Source organism: Hippoglossus stenolepis, chromosome 1 (assembly GCF_022539355.2).
Source record: "Hippoglossus stenolepis isolate QCI-W04-F060 chromosome 1, HSTE1.2, whole genome shotgun sequence".
NCBI classification, from domain to species: domain Eukaryota; kingdom Metazoa; phylum Chordata; class Actinopteri; order Pleuronectiformes; family Pleuronectidae; genus Hippoglossus; species Hippoglossus stenolepis.
The window spans coordinates 12,924,990-12,945,397 of NC_061483.1; the positions used below are offsets into that span (position 1 = coordinate 12,924,990).

The 20,408-nt window shown below is 41.9% G+C and overlaps 1 protein-coding gene across 17 annotated transcripts in view; it reads left to right on the forward strand.

The window, feature by feature from the left end:
* Nucleotides 1-20,408, forward strand: part of sox6 (SRY-box transcription factor 6) — a 136,950-nt gene that overhangs the window by 25,529 nt on the left and 91,013 nt on the right. For 13 of the 17 annotated variants that reach the window (XM_035174719.2, XM_035174809.2, XM_035174889.2 and 10 more), the window contains exon 3: nucleotides 4,937-4,987. The exons of the other annotated variants lie outside the window; for them this stretch is intronic. In XM_035174719.2, the coding sequence (XP_035030610.1) occupies nucleotides 4,953-4,987 (35 nt within the window). In that variant the 5' untranslated portion in view covers nucleotides 4,937-4,952. The remainder of the gene's footprint in view (nucleotides 1-4,936; nucleotides 4,988-20,408) is intronic. 17 annotated transcript variants of the gene reach the window in all.

The following is a 20,408-nucleotide window of genomic DNA, read 5'->3' on the forward strand; positions in this document are numbered from 1 at the left end:
CAAGTATTAAATTGTGATGGTAAGCTAACAAGTCGAATCTATGCCCCATAGAAAAGGGATGGTGTTGGATTGGGTCAGTTGATTCTGCTCATTTAACAGGGATCTATCTCATCCAAAATAAAAGATGGAATTTTACATTTTTTTATTCTTGTTTTGAGATTTTATTGTCTTTCAAATTGGTATAAATTCATCCTCCAGTATACACAAATACAAAGCTTATAATTCGAGTTGATTTGCAAAGGTTATTGTGCTTTAAATGTGGCATCTATGTCATTCGTCCATCAGAATTACACTCACCGCAGAAAATTCAGCCCGAAACCGTCGACTAACAGGGTGTGAGCGACTTGGACAGGGTGAAATGTTGTTACCTGCAAATCTCAAAGAGGCTATTGAACATGAATCCATCTGAGGAATGTGTGGTATTTAAAAAAAAAAGCTGGATTTACACAAAGTAAAAACCAGACAGTTCAAAAATGTTTTGTTGTGTAAAACCGAGATGGAGCACTAGCTGCTCATTCAGTGCAGAATTGTCTGATCGTAGCATCCATGTGTCCTTTTTGCATTTTAGCTGTAGTTGCTGGATCCCTATGTTAATATCAAGGAGCCTCTAATCTCAAACCATTAGCAACTGCTGTCATTCAGACACACGGTGTCGGCCTGATTTAAATAAAATGAAATGAAGATAGTTGTTTCTGGTCCCTTGGCTTCACTCATTGCCATAAACATATGCTCTGTGCCCTGCTTCTTTCCATCTTATTTATGACTTTAATTTGTTGTGTGGGCTGCGCAAGAAATCAAATTTAATCCAATCCTCCCAGGGACCCTGTCATATAATAACATGGTAATTTCTGTGTATCCTTTTGAAAAATGAGGAAATTAATTCTTCCTGACATGTTCTAATTATTCCAGTGTGAACGGCGGATGGGCTCCCCTCCCCTCCGCCCCATCCCCCCCACCCCCTAAGTGTCAGTTGCCGACGGGTGGCGAGGTGCTAATGCTGACCAGCAGCGCGTTTAATTTGAAACATGAGCAGACACCTTTCAACACACCTTCCTAATGTTGGAGTGGCTCACACAAATTAATTCACTACTCATCTGGCAGCTCTGACTGAGGTGTGTGTGTGTGCGTGCGCTTGTGTGTGTCTGTGTGCATGTGTGTGTGACTGTGTAAAGTGATGAGGGAAGGGGTCATACGGACACAATTGCCATTAGTAAAGGTAACATAATGTGTTTCTGTGTGTGTGCACACTCTAGGTGTGTATGCATGTATGTCAGTGTGTGTAGACACTTGGACCAGGTATCACCATACGTTATGTGATTGGGTGTTGAGTTGGCGTAAAGGTGTCTGCTGGGATGTGGGGATTTTCTCCTGGATCCCCCTCCTCTCGATCCAACAGTCAGTACCCTTTCACACATCCCACTGCTCCACTGAGAGCACTGAAAGGCTTATTTAATTAGCCTGTCATCAGACAGTCTTTAGCTTATCGCTTCAATTTGCATAGGGACACGATACTTGCACAGATGCTGTGACAATGATCTTGTCTTTCATGTGTTTTATATTTAAGCTTTAAAACTTTTTTTTATTCATAATGACACTTTAAATCAAGCTGCAGTCCAGCATTATCAATAACAATAATATAAAATAATTAGGAAATAATTTGAAAATTAGGAAAATAATAACAAAGAACAATAATCTTTATATTTCCAAACTGAATGTAAAAATAACAATATATATTCTCATTTTACGATTATTTTACTAGTCTGTTTAGACAAATTGTTATCATGGAAAAAAAAAAAATACAAATAAAAAGTATTCAGACTTTTACTAAGTTTCTGTAAATGCTGTAAATCCACAGCACTGTATACATTCAGGCTTCAGAGAGCAGAAATGTGTTTCCACTCTAATTATGTACAGTATCTAAGCAGCTGAGACAGGAGGAGAAAAAATAAACAAACAAAATTTACTGAACTTTGGAGTCGGGTTAAAACCACAGAACTGTAATTGATTTGGTGTGTGTGTGTGTGTGTGTGTGTGTGTGTGTGTGTGTGTGTGTGTGTGTGTGTGTGTGTTGTCTCTGGGTCGTAGAACAGAGGGCTCATAGCCGTGGCGTCATGGTTGAGAAGAGAGCGTTGCTTTGTGGGCAGAGGGTGGATCCACCCATGACTCAGAGAGCGCAGAGGCGTCAACATGGCCGTCCGGCCTGCAGGGATTAAAGTGTCCCCCCCTCGCACCCTGAGGGGTTAATCACTGCCATTTTGGATCCACACGAAGGGAGCAAATGCACTCTCCATCACTGTGGAAGAACTGAGACATAAGCCACCAGTTAGGCTGCCACTGCAGCAGCGCTGTGGGTAGATCTACTTCATAAGCTTGTTTCCACTCAGTACAACAGAGAGTTCTGAGCCCTGGTTTACTCGTCCTAAGAAAGTTGGACTTCCTGGATCAGCACAGACTGTTGCTCTCTGTATCCTCCTCTGTGGATATGGTTATTTTCTCATATGGGTTTGTTTAAGGGATATACAGAGTAACCTGGGATGTAGTTACTGGTTGGATCTGTGTTGCTAACTTCTGTGTCTCGCTGTGTGCTGCGCACTATGTGAGCCTGTTAATGACTGAAGGCTGAGAGCTCTGTCTCGTGCCAAGACCCACATGGCTGCTGGCGGTGCATTAAATCAGCAGTCAATTTGACTGGAAGTTTGAAATCTGGGCTAGGTTAAGGGGATGTGCTGAAGCCGTGTTAATAGCTAGCTTGTTGTCCATATGGTACTGCTTTAATAGAGCACATTTGTTGCAGATGGTGGGAGACTTGGTTAGGCAGAGGCAGGTTTTGGCAGAGGCTCATTCTTCGAAAGGGCTGCCGTGCTGCCGTGCTGCTCAGACTGGTCCAGGCCAACTTAGTGATGTCTATCCTCCCTGCTTCTCTTTCGCTGAAAAAACGCCTGCCCTTGAATTGTGGCCTAACCTTAATTTAAAGTCATTCTTGTATTTTTGTGTTCAGAGACGAGCAAATACAATGTGGCTCAGTCACTTTTTCCTGAGTTTGGTCATTTGCTATCCAAACCGCACCTTTGCTTCCATAGGCTAAGTTCAGTTGTTTCTGACCACAATGGGACCGTAGACAGCAGGCACAGCTGAGGAAACACCAGCACACACAGAGCGAAAGAACAAGGGTTGTGGAATACGACCAAAGACAAAGATAGAAGCCGAGCACGGCCTAATCTATGTCATTTTCTCTACTGCTGCTTAACTGTTGGTAAAACTGCTGAAGGATGCAGGTGTCAGTAAATGAACACACATTTAGAAAATAAGAAAGAGTGCTCTGTTTGGTTACACATACATTTGTATCTGCATCAAACTAAATACTGCTTCTATTCTTATTCCATTTGTAGAATGTCAATGTGTTTGCTTGTGTTATAAGTTCAGGGTGAACCGACATTAGTGTGGTTATTGTTTTAGTTTGTGTGCGCCTGATGCACAGTATGTGTGCTTTTTGCACTCAGAGAAGTGAGGAGACACGCTTGATCTGCTCTGCACTGTTTGACGGTTGTTTTCTCACGTTGTCACTGGCTCGGTGTGCTGTGGCATGGGGATGGTATTATGTGCACCGGGCCAAGCTGAGTGGAGAAAAGAGCAGGGCCGCAGCGCCCCTGGCTATGCCACTCCCGCCTCCCCAGACACCTTATTGTGAGAAAAGTCTCGGCTGAGCCCTCTGGGCCTTGTGGATTCACTGCCTCGCTAAGTGCTGGTCAGACTGAAAGGCACAGTGTCCTTGGGCCCAGCTCATTCTTTCCATTCTCTCAGAGGCTTTGTCTCATAAGCCAAGAGAGCAAGGGGAGAAAACGCCAAATTACACCCATGTCACTAAAACTTAAGGTGTTTAAGGGCTGAGATGTAATTTGCTGTTGTGTTTGGTGTTATTTCATGATGATGTGCCTGAGGAAACGTTCAGAAAAGTGTATTTTTTCTTCCATTGGTGTTAAAAGGGACTTTATAGGTCTTGAAATTCAAAATGATGAAATTGAAACAAAATCCGGCAAAGTGATGAACTGTTGTAGTGAAATTATTTCTTCTATTGCTGAACATATTTTTGTAAGATAACCATATTTCAGAGGCTGATTATCTGGTTAGTTTTGAATTCTGAGATATTTAAATTTCAACCACTGACAAAAGTTCCACTTACAAATAGTTCTTTGGAGTTGCTGCTCATTTCTGCCTCTTAAAACAAAGCACATGGAAATCCTAATCAATCTCCAACCAGTCTTAACACAATAAAAGTGTATGGCACACGGACCAATAACATAGGCTAATGGAAACCTGTTGTAAGTAATTTTTAGCCATGTGTCGCCAGTATTTTGTGGCTAAGGCTTCTGAACGACCCCTGCAAGCAGTGACATCATGACCACATCCTTTTGCCTCACTGGCGCTGAGTCCCAGCTTGGGTCCCCTGCGGCCGGGCTCCCAGAAGCCACAGCACCCTCGCTACACATGGGCTGCAGCTGGACCACCGTTGGCTACTCTGAACAGACTTGGGGTTGCTCTGGGATCTGTGGTTACAGTGCTGGATGTACATGTATATATCTGCACACAGCCGTGGAAAAAGACTGTATAGAGATCAGTAGGCAGAGTTTATTTGATGCAAACATATCATCAGGCTCTCAGTCCAAACCGATGTTGTATGCAAATCCACTCCCTCGATGGAAAGAGGTATAATTAATGATGTCAGTTCATAAAAAAAAAAAAAAGAGGATGGGTTCATAGCCATATTTCTGCTTTAATTAAAGACATGCCTTATTACAGGACGAAGATGTATGCTCTATGTGTTTTTCTTTCTTTCCTTTTCTCTTTCCCTCCTTTCTCCCTTTGCCTTCCTTGTTCTGATTCTTGATTATCACTCGTTTCATTGAGCAATATGGTTCTCTGTGATTTCTCCTGCCAGAACCCCACACGCTGACATGGAGGGCTTTCTACGTAGCAGCTTTTTACTGAGGTTAGTTTCATTTCCGTTGTTGCAATTTAGGACCACAGTTCGGGCAGGGGTGGTATATGATGGGTTAACTTGGGGGTGGTGGGGGTTACTTTCTGATGCATTGTTAGCTGTAGACTTTGTCCTGTGTGTGCGTCTGTATATTTGAACAATGTCAAAACATGGATTCGAACATATTTACCCAAGCTGTGTGTTACAGTTGTGTTCACGTAGTTTGTGGCTGACTGGCATGCTCAGCCTGAAATCCTCCAGTCAGACTGAAAGTACATACACATGTAGATGAGCTGTCCACACACACACACACACACACACACACACACACACACACACACACACACACACACACACACACACACACAGCTTTAAGAACCTGCAGATGAGGCTTTCTGTGTCTTTACACTGCTGCATGCTTTTGTCTGACCACTCCCCCTCACTAACCACCCTAATCAGGGATGTCGGGGTGAGGCAGTCGCTGGTATATTGGTCTTGTGATGTGCTGTTGCTTCCTGTTGTGCTCTGTGTTTGTATTCACCCTAACATAAAGATTTACATTTTTTTGTCTTTACCCTTCCTGTGATTCTAATTAAAAATGTGTGCTGTCATTACACACAGAGGAAGTAAATAAGAGAGTGTATTTACCATTGGCTCCTTTCCTAGTCAACCACCTTCTCTAGGCTACAGTGTTGCTCCCTAATTAGGGGTTGGCTCATTAGAAGCCACAGCAGCAGCATCTGCTTTTCAAAGCTGCTGTCAGCCAAACTTTACTAAAGCTAATGAATCCTCTTTGATTTCTTTTTCAAAAGGTCACTTATTTGATTAAATTAACAGCGTTTTTTTCTTCTCTCAGAACTGTTGGGGGCATTTTAAAAAGAAAGGACAATTTGATGCAATTACTCCCTCACGAGTCGAAGTGTAACAGTGGAATTCAATAGGAAAATCTCTCATGGATTTACATTTATTTATTCAGTAATTTAAGATCTATCTATCTATCTATCTATCTATCTATCTATCTATCTATCTATCTATCTATCTATCTATCTATCTATCTATCTATCTATCTATCTATCTATCTAAATGACATTTTCACCTAGGAATATGTGACTGTTATTTGTTTATTTTAATATCGAATTCATTAAATAGCCATCTCTTAAATATGAATTCACATATATATCTATTTAGTATATATTAACATATAATTTATATTATTACTGTCTGCTGAAGTAAACAAATCAAGTAAATAATGCATAAATGTACAGTAGCTGTTTTATCTTTGACACAGATTTATTTGGTGTGGTGTGTGTGCTATGGTTTGACAGGACTTATCCAGCTATAGAACATGTTACATGTTAGAGAGCGCACTGCCTAAGCTCATTTCCACAATCTTTGGAGTAAGGCTACAAAGTGGATGACAGTGTTTAACTCTCACCACCTGTCAGAACCAGTTTGGTGGATAACTCACTGTGCTGAAGATGTGTGATCGGGGTCCTGTATGTGTTGCGGTGGGATCTTAAATTCACCAGCAGATATTTGTACATTCAATCCCACATCTACAACAGAATAAGGAGATGGAGAGAGAGAGAGAGAGAGAGAGAGAGAGAGAGAGAGAGAGAGAGAAAAGAAGAAATATGACCTTTGACCTTGGCAATTTCTCAACAATTTCCTTTTGTTCTCATAGCTGTGAGAAAACACTGTGATTATTCTGAGTAAACACATTATTGCACCGCTAATCCACATCCTTCTGTCAATGTCTGTTTTAATTAAAGGAGAAGTGCCAGTAGAAAGATATAACGCACGCTGGCTGGAGATTGGAGGCCTCAACAATCAGGCTGAGATTAAAGGCAGGCTTTGGTTGAGGGTTAGCCCTTTTGCTTGGATAAGACTTGCGTCCTGGAGTGGGCTGAGGAGTGGGGGTAGGGGTGAAAGTGGAGAAAAGGATCGAAACACGGGCTGGATGGATGTGGCAGTTAAACATTCTTCCACTGAAGAATTCCAGTGTCTTTTCTCAAGCAGCTGAAATAGGTCAAAGGGGGATTTCTGAACATGCTCCTACATTTCTGCCCCGATGAGCAGATGTTATTGACTTTTTATCCTGTATGTCATATCTCAGTAGCACACAGGATGGGCTTTTCATTATTGTAATGAGTCATGAGTTTGGTTTTGAGTCATGCATACAGTGAGTCGTAATAGCTGTAAAAGTTCTTTCCTAATGCGCGGCCATCGTGAAAAATACATCAAACTCTTATTGGAGTGTAAACTTCATATTTTATGCACAAGATTGTGTCTCATAAAAAGAATGCAAGTCTGTAAAAGTTCTTAGTGCTTCTGAAAGTAAAGCAAAACTTGTCTGTAATAGACAATTATTTATGCCCATGCTGCCGTGAGCCTCTTTGTTGGAGAGAAGACGCGTTTTAAGTTTAGATCAATTTTTCATGTGTTTATACGGAAGACGTTTTACGGGTTTTTGTTTATGCAGTCGAAGAGACTGAGCAAATTTGCGCGTGAGTGAGAGAGAGAAAGAAAGAAGGAGAGAGAAAGGGCAAGATAGTGAGAGAGAGAAAGGGGAAGGAAGAGAGACATAATACAGAGAGCAATAAGCAGAGAGAAAGAGAACAGAGAGAGAGAGAGAGAGAGAGAGAGAGAGAGAGAGAGAGAGAGAGAGAGAGAGATGTCTTCAGTCTCTGTCTACTCCCAGTGGGCAGGACCTCCCCCTCCATTTCTGCCATTATTTGATGTAATGAAAGGAGAAAGTGTGTAACATTGAGATTGTTAATTAATTTAGTCTAACAAGATGAAGATAAATGAAACCCACTGAAGGTTGACTAGGCTAAGGGGCCCACTTAGCATTCCTCCTGCCCTCGAGCTCTGTCTCTCTCGCTCTTTTACAATGAGCACAGCTAAGAGGTGTTTGTACAATCCCGCTGAGCTCTCACCCACCAAGTTTAGACGTGAAACTTAAAACAAAATATTTCATTTTCAAACTCTATTTATCATAATCTACTCTCAGGGATCAGGGATGTTTTAATTTACAAATGGCTGAGCTGTATTTGTGATGCAGACACGCAGTTAACTAACTGAATCATCTTTCCGTGTTAGATGAAGCTCATGTCGACGCACACGAGTTGTCAACTAAACTGACTTTTTAAAATATATATTTATTGAAGCACTGGTCAAATATCACATTATTCTTTCACTAACACCTTGTTGTCTTCTTATAGAGGACAAACACACATTTTATTACCTTCTGTGATCAGTTATACTTGAAGTTATGTAAATGGCTGTTCTGGACCTTTCACATGAGCCTGTGTGACACTCAGCCTTTCTCCATATGAATGCTTCTCCTCTCATTCGTCTTCGGGCTTATTTGAGCGGCAAAACCAAACCCAAAGCAAACAGGAGATTTTTTTTTTTTACAAAGCAAGACAGTTGTCTTCATCCGCAGCCCTTACTAACAAATCAGTAGTCTATCGAGGTCCTTCCTCTGTGGACACTTTGTACAAAATCTTCAAGGCAGCACAGACCAATCTTTATGGCGCCCATTCTTTGCTCCCTTAGTTCTCAAGTCATCAACAATGGGTTGTTGATTGTATGGAAAGAGCCAGAACAATTATGTCCTCTGTTTTGGTGGCAGGACAGTGTTTTAAAGTGCAATCCCCGATAATGGCCTCATTATTGTTATTCTTGGAGCGGGACTCGGGAGAAAGAAGTAGCTGCTTGCGGTACATCATTATTTTCGTAAATTTCGATTAGCTCATCATTCTGTCTCCTGGCAAACAGAATCACAGCTAATTAAAAGTGGGTGAGCACTCCTGCCTGTGACTTTAAAGGTAGCACTTGATAGGCTGTTAATATGAAAAAAGTGGTAAAAAAGAAAAGAGAAGGATTAGAGCTGTTACCCTGGTAACTCCAACTTCCATTTGCAAGGGAACAATGAACTTGTGTTCCTCCACCACCTATGCTTGAAAAACAGAAAGCAAGGAAGTGAGTGTTCTGAAAGGACAAGACCCTTTTTAACAACAAAATGGGATCCAGGCCTAATAGACTCTTTGGTGTGAATTGTTCAGCGAGATCACTGGGGGATAGAGGAGGAGAAAGGTCAACGTGTTGAAATCACAGGGCACTGAAAGTTGTCTGACGTCTTTACAATAACCGTTTGTTTTCACAATGCACTTGTTTGTCTATAGTATGTATAAATATATGTATATATGCATATGTACACACAGAGTCTACAGTTTAAATATTTAGAATTCATAATATACAATAAGCTACATTGTATATCTTATACTATTTAAATGACGGCTTCTTTTTCTTCCGACACTTCAAATAAAACCATACGGACTCGTACATGAATCTTAAAACTACTGTAATAATCAAGCAGTTCACTCTTGACTTTCATTAACATCATTTGTCAGCTTCTTTTTATTTCAATTAAACGCTCAATGATGTTATAGCCTCGGTGTTTTAGTTTAAGCATTGACATCTGTGAGGTGACAAGTGGTGATGAACGTAATGGCCGTCATGAGTAATGCATTTCCATAATATTGTTTTTATTTCAACCAGCACTAAAACAAGTTTCCGAGGCGTGACTACAGAGCGCGTTTGATAGGCTGATAGTTAAGTGCTGTAAAGAGCTGCGAGTCTGAAAAAGAAAGCTCCTGCTCTAAAAACCTTGTTGAGTTATAATGATCCATGACTATGATCCATGGAGGAACAGTATGTGTTTCTCTTTGAGTTTTATGTCCCTTATTACAGCTGCAATACGTCTGCTCACATTAAGCTAATTTATGGCTGAGGCCAGCGTAACAGCAGTACAGGTTAATGAATTTGGCATTACTAATTAAACGTTATTGAGGGATGAATATGAATCCTGTGGTCGGGAGGAGGGGAAGGGGAGGAGGAGGAGGGGAGGATCGGACAGAGGACTTGTCTGCGTCGTCTCGTTTCCTCAGTTCCTCCGCTGGGTAGAGTAAAACATGAGAACTGAATGTAAAGACAGCACAGGCTTTGAGGTGAAACGGAGGACAGCTTCAACACAATATGTCCTCTTATAAGATAAAAAGAAAATTGTGTCTATGATTATGTATAACTCCTTAGGATCTGTTTCTTTATACGTGTTTCTGTATTTCTTATGAAGTATTGGAGGTTAAAAGGATAAATGAACAGCTAAGGTGATTAAACACTTCCTTGTGAGCTGAGGAGTATTCTCTTCTTCTCTTCAATACACATAAAATGTCCTTTTACACACAATTGTTTTGCCGAGCCGTAATTACAGTCACCTTTTGAAAACAGGAATTTAAAGACTGCAGAGTAAAGTCTATTCAAGCAAAGAGGGATGATGGTGTGGAATATTGAGCAATTATTGAAATGCCCTCTGAGGCACATGCTCCATGACCAGGCCATGACTGTGTTGAGGAAAAACAGATGCACATTTTCCCTGGATTATTCTTTTTAATACCTCTTATTTGTTAGTGACGCGTTACACTAAAAAGGAGCTCATTTTCTTGTTGGTTACAACATGAAAAAGTAAAGGTTCACTCTAAATCACTTTTCAGTAATGAATGACTTAAAATATATAAAATGTCAATATATATGTTATACATTATATTGACTTGTTTCCAACAATGTTCAACCCAGAGAAATCCCCTGTTTTATTCATGGTAAAGTTACATTTCGGTTGCCATTTAATTGCGTCATATCCGTTTTACACGTGGCTTTGCCCGTCTCCACTATAACTTCCGGGACAAGCAACGTATGACAAAGGAAATACACACTGTTAGCCAGTTAGCCAGTCAACTGTTTCTTCCCTCCACCGTATTGGTCACGTGTAATGGATCACGATTATTTATTGCCGCTTACTGCGTAATGTGAATAAAACTTACATACATGACCTCATCTGGGAACAGGATTTGCACCTGAGTCGTGTCATGTCGATTTTCATCAGCAATGGTGATGAAAATCACCATTGATCCCACGCTGCTTCACAACGTCATCAAACTAGGTCTTTTGTTATTGTTCTGATTGAGGGACCCCTAGCAACCGTAGTTACATATTGTAGGTTTAATGAGTTGACAATTCAATATCTAAAAATCTCTTACTTCTCAGGAAGCTGTTCAAACCTGCATTAAAGGGATAGTTCACCCAAAAATGAAAATTCACTCATTATCTACTCACAACTATGCCGATAGAGGTTTGAGTCCACAAAACACATTCAGAGTTTCATGGGTAAATAGCGTTGCAGCCAAATCCCCAAAAGAGTATGGCAGGAAAATTTTCATTTTTGGTGAACTATCCCTTTAAGCTTTATGTTATAATGCTGATGTGGAGCACTTGATTTTTTTCTTTGGTTTGTTGTTAAAATCGTATTCTTCCCGCCGCTCTTTCACTCGCTCTCACTAGCGCCTCCACACTCCACGTCTGACACACTCTGCCTGAAAGCTAAGCCTTTCAATTTAGATTTCAATTATCATGTTAGCTTTGTGATTAGACTTTAGTCCTCCAGGAATCAGACCTCTCTGCTCCTCTCTCTTCCACTTCCCCTGCAATCACATCCCATCTGATGAATTGCGCATGTAATTACGGAAGTTATTGAATATGCAGATTGCTGCTGACTCTTGGTGTGCGGTTCATGATGCATCAACTCCAACTGTATCCAGCAAGGGTCTCTGATAAAGACCCACTCTGATGACAGAGGGCCAATGTATGCTACTAGTCAGACATAACAGAACAGACACCACAAAGGCTGAGACTCGATTAAAACAGAGCCACGCTGTAATCCCTGTTACTGTGAGTGTGAGCGCGTGTTCACAATGTGCGTGTGTGTGTGTACTTGCCTCTAAACAACTCTCAGACCAGTGACAGGACTTGGCACTGGGCAAACTCAGCTCAAGCATTACAGCCGGTGCAGCGCAGACCAGTCTGAGTGTCCAGCCAGCCAGTACACAAGGTGTTTATGAATCCACCAATATGAGGTATTTCCCTCATGTTACAGTATGTTGCTACCATCGTCTTACACCCTCGTCCCATGATGCAATCCCTTAGAGCTTTTCAAGCGAGGGGAGTGAAGCACTTTACAGGCACACCCACAGGAGGGGGATGTGGGAAATTCTGAAACTTTTGATAGCTTTTAGAGAGCTTTCTTAAAACCTGGCTTGCAAGCAAAAAGAAAAACAAATCTCTCTCATGGTAAACTTTTTTTGCATTTTGCTGTCACAATGCTGGAGGATTTCTGACTTGCTTTTCATCACGTCCAAAACCAATACAGATTATTTTTTCCACATAAAGCTGCTCATACAGGGTTTCTCTGCAAAGGTTTCACACACAATTGAGAATACAGGGAAATGGCAGAAAGCGGGTCCTGTATTTTTAGCCTGCGCTCTAGTGATGTATCTGCCATTTATAGCTGATATGCCTGGCTGACGCTGGACGGCTGCCCTGCTGCCCTGCTGACACCAGAGGACGGTTTATAGACTGCACAAGCTCTGCCCAACACGATCCCCAGTACACAGACCTGCAGACAATATAGATACAAAGGCTTTTCAAAACATCACATCATGACGCATGTGTAATGGTCACTTTGTGGCTGCAATTACTTCTGAGGTTTTTGTTATTTGTGGTAATCGGGCTGTATTATGCACACAAACACTGCATACACATAGATATTAATGTACATATGTTGATTCACAGATGTTTGCATTATAACATATTTCTGGGGCCTTTTTGACCACACCCAAGTAGTTGATGAGCTCATGCTAATCACGTTCTGCCTCTTTTGTCCAGATTGGCCTTTTCTCTTTGCCTGGTCGTATATTTAAGTCTCTAGAATTAAATATTCCGGATGTTGTTCACCTTTACGTCACTTTTCTTCACCTTACGTCTGTTTTTCCATAAAAAATAATGAAACCCCTTTTGCATCTGAGGAGAGTTTGTATTTTTGTATTTTGTATGAGTGAAGACCTTGCAACACTTTCAAGAGCAAACATGTTTTTCATAATCTTAATTTACAGCACATTATTTAAATTATACCTTTAAATGTGTTTAATGCCACTGAACAAAAAATCCTTAAATTAGCTGTAAACATTAATACTACAAAAGCATCATTGATCTGGTTGTGATGTGTAATTACTTCGCACACGGTCACAGTGGCAGGTATTAGAGGCAGGACTGGTGCTGGATCTTTTTCCACTGTCATGGGTGTCCGTTGTAATTAAGACTCAGAGCGAGCTTTTAACACGGGGCACTGTGGCACTTTACCCGCTTCCTTGTATATTATTAGGTTAATAGGATTGAACATGTTTACACCAACTGTTAGCTTAACAGGAGGTCAAAAAGGTGACTTCAACTTTGTTAAGGGGCTTACACAGAAGCTCAAATGGCATTATAACGGCTGACTAATGGGCCTTGACACTCACAGAAAGTACACAAGTTATGGACTGTGTTTAAATTCAAGGTCTTATTGGTTTATAAAGTAAAACAAAAAAACGCTAAAGGGCATGGTTTACCAAAGTAACCAATGGGATTTGACTGCCCTTTACTGTAAGCAGTGTGTTGCAAGTGCATCGACCTTTGTCAAGTTCCAGCTATTGTTTGCAGATTGGTTACACACTCTACAGGCTGTGAAAGACACATCTGCTACCTTCAGAAGAGAGCAGATAGACTGTTGGCAGTGAGGGTTAGGTGTGCAGTTGTGTGAGTTTGTGTGTGTGTGTGTGTGTGTGTAGGTGGGGTCCTCAGCTACCCTGTCAGGCAGCTTCGGTCCCTATCGTCTTATCAAATATTTGTCTGGCCTTCACTCCCTGTTTGCCTTCCTTTCTGTTTGCTTTGTTTACTGAAGTCTACCTCGGGCAGATTGATAAAGTTTCCCAAAAAGTTGTTTTCAATTTTTATTTTATTCTGTTGGTTTGTGGTGTTACATAATGTCTGTGCGCATTTATCTAGAAGTGTTTCTGTGTGCAGGTTTCACAAGTCTATTTCTTTATTAATGCATTTAAAATCACGTTTCATAGACATTTGCAGATCATGGATATTTCCCCCTAAATTAGTTAGTAAGCATTTTGAAATGTCACAAAAAGAAAATATTGTTTGATACCATAGTTGTATGAAATCATACGTTAGCTCTGCAGAAAATCCCCTTCAAGTATAAATATAAAACCATATTTGTTTAAAGTGTTTTTGATTGATTCTCTGATTGAGATCCAAAGGGAGGTCATAAATGATCTGGGACAAAGGTTCTCTTTGTGTGAATGGGGCCCCGGTTGAAATGGAGGAGTAGTTTGAGATTACCAGATTATTTCCTACTAGCCCAGTGAGTGAGGCGAGGCGAGCCGCAGCCCTACACCGTGCTGTGCTGAGGCTGAGCATAATGAGTGCGGTGGCAGGGAACCACAACAGAGCTGGGGCAGAGGCTGCCTGGGAACCAGAGGCCCATGGCCCACAGCCAAACACACACACACAGACACACACAAATCCTGCTGCACACTTGTGGCTTTTTAAGAAAGCAATTTAGTTAATGATTTCATTTTGAAGCACTGTCATGCTGCATGTGTCTTCTGAGCGAGCGAGCAAAAGACTGAAAGAGAAACTAACACAGAGAAGAAGGAATTAACACAAGCTTACCCCCCGACAACCACAGAGGAAAATAACACACAACCGAGCATAATGTGGCATTTGTTGTGAACGCTGCACAAAAATCACTCGGATATTAGATAGCGGTGGTTATCTCAACTTGTGGCTTTTTTTAATGCATTGCTTTGGACAAATGCAGAGAGGAGTGGAAGCACAGTGTGAGTGGTCGGACACATGGTTATCAACAGACAGCTGAAGCATTTTGTGTTTCAGTCAGCATCTAATCCACTACAGTGCCTGCTTCCTCCGGAGTGGAAAAACAGCACGTTTTCCTGTTCAACCGTGTCTGTCAGCTCTCTGGTTTTATTAGCGCTATGTTTCACATTCATTTACTCTGGTTTTCTCAGTGCCGGGCCCATGAATGAAACCATCTTAGCATTGCTAAAACAGCAGCTTGTACATGTCTACTGTGAATCAAATTTTTGGGCAATTACTCAAATCAGTGGCCTGGGGTTTCGGGTTTTGCTCTTCAGATCTCATTTTTCCGCTCGTTCTCTTTCTTTTTTTTTGTATCAGCTGTCAATCACTCATGGTAACTTTTAACCACCTCCAAACAGAGCTGGCTGCCAGCCACTCATTTAGTCCTTCACTTTTGCTCGGCTTCTTCCCGTCTAACCTGTCAGAATGACACACACTGTTGACCATGCTTTCTATTGAGCACTGGCAAATTAATTGGTTTCAGTGGTTTAAATCAGCAATCAATGTCAGTTTCCCAACATAATAAGCCTTAATCATAAATCTTTGAGGTGTGGCTTGCCTGACCCCTATTCATCATGGCTCTGCTAGATGGCCTCATCTGGGTGGAGCAAATGAACTACCCCTGTTTTGATTTTCCAATTGACGTGTCACATAAAATGTGGATACTCTCTCTCTCCCCTCCCCTGTTCTATCCTAGCCCTTCTTCTCACAGTCTTTTAAAAAAAAGACACGAGGGCCCAAAGACAAAGAGGGAAAAGGAGTCCGGTTTTGTCACACAGGGAGACACGTTTGTGCGCCTTCCCTTGTGTGAGAGTGCTCAGTGAATACCATTAATTTATTCAGCAGGAGAAAAAGAATAGACGCGAGAGGGGAAAAACACTAATGAATTAGAGGTGGGTCTAACTGTAGCTAATGAGCTGTTGTCCTTTCAGCCTGTAGAATAAGAATAGAGCAGCTTAATTACAACAGTGTAGAAGGTAATTCCCTTATTTCTCCCCCCTGAGCTACAGAAATCCATTTATGAGACGCGAGTGAAAGGAGAACAAACTGCTTTTCTTTTCTGTAGACATTTCAAATTTGCCAATTTGGTGAGCAGGACTTGTGAAGCGTTTTATATTAGGGGAAAAAAATTAAATAAAACTAACAAGGACAGTGACGGAGAAAGTGGGCAACTGTTTGTCGACATTCCAGATGTCCAAACTGACAGCAGTTGTAGCAAACTTCAGTTCTGCCGGGCACTGAAGTTGCCAATGATGACCTCATGGTGGCAAGACCAAAGACTGAGGCCCATAGTTCCCCTGCCATACAGTACAATGCCCCACACCCACCCCTCCATAAACCATTCAGACCATTACCCATGCTTTTCCTGCTCTCTGCAAAATTGCTCCTTCAAATGCTATTTCCCTTGAGTATTTGGACAAAAGTCTGACATTGTGGTGCTTTTTAATTGTTTTTTTTTTTTTTTGCTCAGAGACCTTGCTTTCTCCTTTTTAAATTCCCTTCTCTTTTGAGACGTCTATGCTCCCTACAGACGTATTGTGCATCTCTTAGGTAACTTGGGATGTGTCCCTTCACTCCTGTTTGGCACCCCAACACTAGCTCCTCAGCTCACTTTTCTGGCAACTGTGAGAGATGTTACACTCGATTTGTTGAAGTGCAGCCATTTGCAAATTCTCCAGTGCACAGAAGAAGTTATCTTTATAAATGACAGAATGGACCAGGCCTGAATAGCGCTTTGTTTACCGTTTTACAAAAAAAAAAAAGGGGGCCCCACTCTATATTTCATCTGTCACCGTTGCTTTTCTTTCCTTCAACAATGCTCAATTGTTTCCATGAAAATTTCAGGTTCCATGAACAGGAGAATTCTGTATTATTATGTTCCTGCCAAATTCCGATCTCTGTTTTCCTTCTCCTGCTCACAAAGGGCTCATAACTTACTGTCAACTACGAGGCGAGCCACAAAGCTCTACTGTTGCTCAGCAAATAGGGTTGTGTTGGTTGATGCCTTGACTCGCTTTGAGGTTTGCTTAAGTGCAGCAGCAGCAGTAGCAGCAGCAGCAACAGCAGCAACAGAGGGCTCTTTGGGAACTCCATCCCTCAGCAGGCCAAGAGAAAAAGCGAAAGTAAAAGGAAGAAAGACGCAAAAACCAACAAGTAGCTTTTCTCGTCTCAGATTCCCCCACAGGCAGGGAAACAATTGGCTGATGTAGGAAACCGCTGAAGTCGTTGACCCACTGTTAGTGTCTTCTGGTGTGTGTGTGTGTGTGTGTCTGACTCACACCATCTAGTACGCTCCTCTTCTGGTGGCTCATTTCTGTTCAAAAGTGATGCAAGTCCACAAAAAAGGGCCAGTAGTAAATTCTTTTTTTTTGGGATGTCCATCGTTCATTTGTGAAAGCATTACTCATGAGTGAACTTGTGTATGTCCTGGGGAACTGAGAGGCTGTTCTGCCATCCAGCTCTGCAGCTTGTGTCCTGGGATCAGGAAATGGGCCAATGGCGCAGGGGACCAAAGAAGTAGGAGGAGGAGGAGAGGGAGGCATAGGGGGAGGACATGGGCTGGGGGGGGGGGAGATGAGGGATTCAGTGTGTGAGTGCTCATCGACCCTTCCTGAGTAGACAGACAGGGACACTTAAGCACTCTCACACCTGCATCTGCCTTTGCCTTGCATGGGGGGCAAGGACACCAACCACGCTGTCATAGCAGCTGCACAAGTGTTTAAAGTGAGATACAAGACACTTCCTCTAGTAGCATATTATTGCAAATAATTTACCCTGCAAAGTAATTATCAATGCTCTGCTCAATATGTAAAGTGTGCTCTTCAGGTGGCTTGCTTAATTTGCTCTGGGTGGCTACCATTTGAGTGTGGATTTTAGCTGTGGTAACTGTGGCGGCATCTAATAGAGAAGGCACCAGGAGAGAGTGTGAAGTGAGGATGAAGTGCCGCCATAATTGAGTTGACTTTTTGCAGGGGAAGGTCAACAATAATGGAGGAACAATTTAAACAAATTAATTTAGTCAACTCTCCACTCGCTGCACAGTCTGTTACCTTGTTGGAGAATCTCTATTTTCTCGACCATTTACGATATTTTAACATCATTATCTGTAATTATTTTTTGGGCTGAGGTTTAAGAGATTTAAATCAATTTTTTTATTTCTCATTCAAACTGACTGGTAAAAAAGAAAAAAGACAAATAGCTCTAGGAACCTGTTTTGAAATCTGCAGGAATTATACAATAGAAAAATATGAACTGTGTATGTATGTATGTGTGTGTGTGTGCAAGTGCACCCTCTGTGTCTAAGTGTGTGCGCCTGTGTGTGTGTAACAGAGTCTAACTGTGTGCAGTATACAGCCCGTATTACGAGTTGATTATGTATCCAGGAACCTGGCTGCTGCACAGCATGGCACAATCACAATGGAGGGTGATAATTTAATTGTGCTAAACGGTGGATTCCGTGTCAATGCTCCTCCAGCTGGGAGCTGTCAGGTAGTAATATCTCATTATGGCAGGTGAAGAACCCAGAGGAACCCTACCACGACACCTGTTAGAACAGGAGGAACCCCTGAAGGGAAACACACAGATGATTTTCTCTCTCTCTCTTTCACCGACAAACACACACACACACACACACACACACACACACATACGCACACATGGTTTAAAGCCCCCAAACTATTTTCTTTATACTTCCACCTCACGTTAAAAGATTATTACCCATGACACCATTTATTTCCAAGGTTATTCCCATTGTGTGGAAATTGATTTAATTAAGCAAACTCTCAGTAGAACAGAACATTCTTAGCACCTTTCTTAATTGCCTCTACAAGTGTTTTGGCAACTGTTCTTTTTTTACCCTGGCACATGCCTAAAGACAAAAGCTGAACTTGTTTTTATTTCTAAGGATTTAATGATTTTCGCCTCTCCTATTGCCTTTTTATCTTGTGACCTGCTCTCCTTTTTCTGTGAAGGAAGAGGGTGTCAAATTCTCCCCTGTTAAAACGTCAGATCAAAACTTGAAGTTGCACGACGTCAGCATTGAGACAAGCAGGCATGTGGGTGGGATTGGGTGGTGGTGGTGGTGGGGGAAAACGGTGTGGAGTTACACATCACCATTGTCTATAAAAGGTAAACAGTGTGACAGAGCAGATACAGCGGGTGAAAGTCAGTCAGACCCTTTTTTATGATGGAGGAGGAAACGGGATAGCCCAGGACACATGGTCCCGCAGTCACAAGACCCCCGAAGATGAGCAGTGCACACAGCACTCCTCTAATACGCACCAATTAAGCGGAGGTTGTTTTGCACGATGATGAAACATTATCGGGGGGGAACAATTCATGACTCAAAGCATTCCAGGCCATATGAGCCCACGGGCCAGAGAACTTAAGTCTTAATCCTTCAAATGTGTGCAATATTGTCAGCTATAAATAGACCAGTCCTCTTTTCTGACCGACCGCTCCTTCGTCCCTGTCTGAAGTCTTCAAAGTCACTGGGGGCTTTTGTCTTTAAGTAGAGAGGAAGCGGCGTTTCATGCACTTATTGATTAGCCTGGTTTGTTAGTCGCCCATTGTTATTGTGTAATCAAGCGTGAAGGAGTGCGTCTTGCGGGGGATTTACGAGCTACTTCTTCACTTCAAAAATATTTTCACATTTTAAAAAGCACATTTTGGACTCATCTCATCTAGAGAAACTGCTTCAATTATTAATGTGAGTAAAGTTAGAATACACTGCAGCTGTACAAACAGGGCTGTGTTGCTGATTTTGTTTTGCGAGCACGGAGGCCAAGTCTTTAAACAGAGTTATTCTATGAGAAAATACAATTCGATTCTACAGGCGTCGGTGGTACCCCCACTCAACTCAATTTCTGCTTTAAAAAAAAAAAAATTCTGCTCCTCATCAAAGGTCTTTGTTGTGTCTATGCAGATCACATCCCCCTTTAGATCTCAGCGCTGTGAGATCCCTGCTCGGAATATGAGGATTAAAATGCCGTACGGTTGCCCTCAGATATTTTCAGAGAATTATTGCTGCACTTCTCCCTTTCCCTTTCAATAATATGGGGTAGTATTGTATGGGGCTTGTCAGAGGTGGGGGTGGAGCAGAGGGGGCTCTCTGCACTCTTTAGCTGCCTGAGCGCAGCCCTCCCAGCACTGCTAATAAATTATTAACTCCTGCTGACAAATACTGTTATGGAGCCTGCCGCAGATCTGTTGCATTCTTTAACAAGATTGCTGTAGACACATGTTACAGGAGGATGGAGTCTCCATCGCTCCCTCGCTCCTTTTTCTCTCTCCCTCTATCCCCTTCTCTCACTCACGCCTCAGCAGTTTGACTGATGGCTGGAGACCGAAGTAAAAGTGCCTGAGAGACTGAATATTTTAGTGGTAAAATAATACCACTTGACTTACTGTGTAATACAAAAGCAGTGCTTTGTATTACACAAGTGCTTTGTTTCACTTTCACACTCCACTGAGGACGAGGTGCTTGTCTTGTTGAGCTCGAGGCTTGGGCTTTTTGGGTGCATGAATAAAAAATACGTCAGAATCTACATGCTCGAGCCGCGCACACTCACTCTCTCACACACACACACACACACACACACACACACAC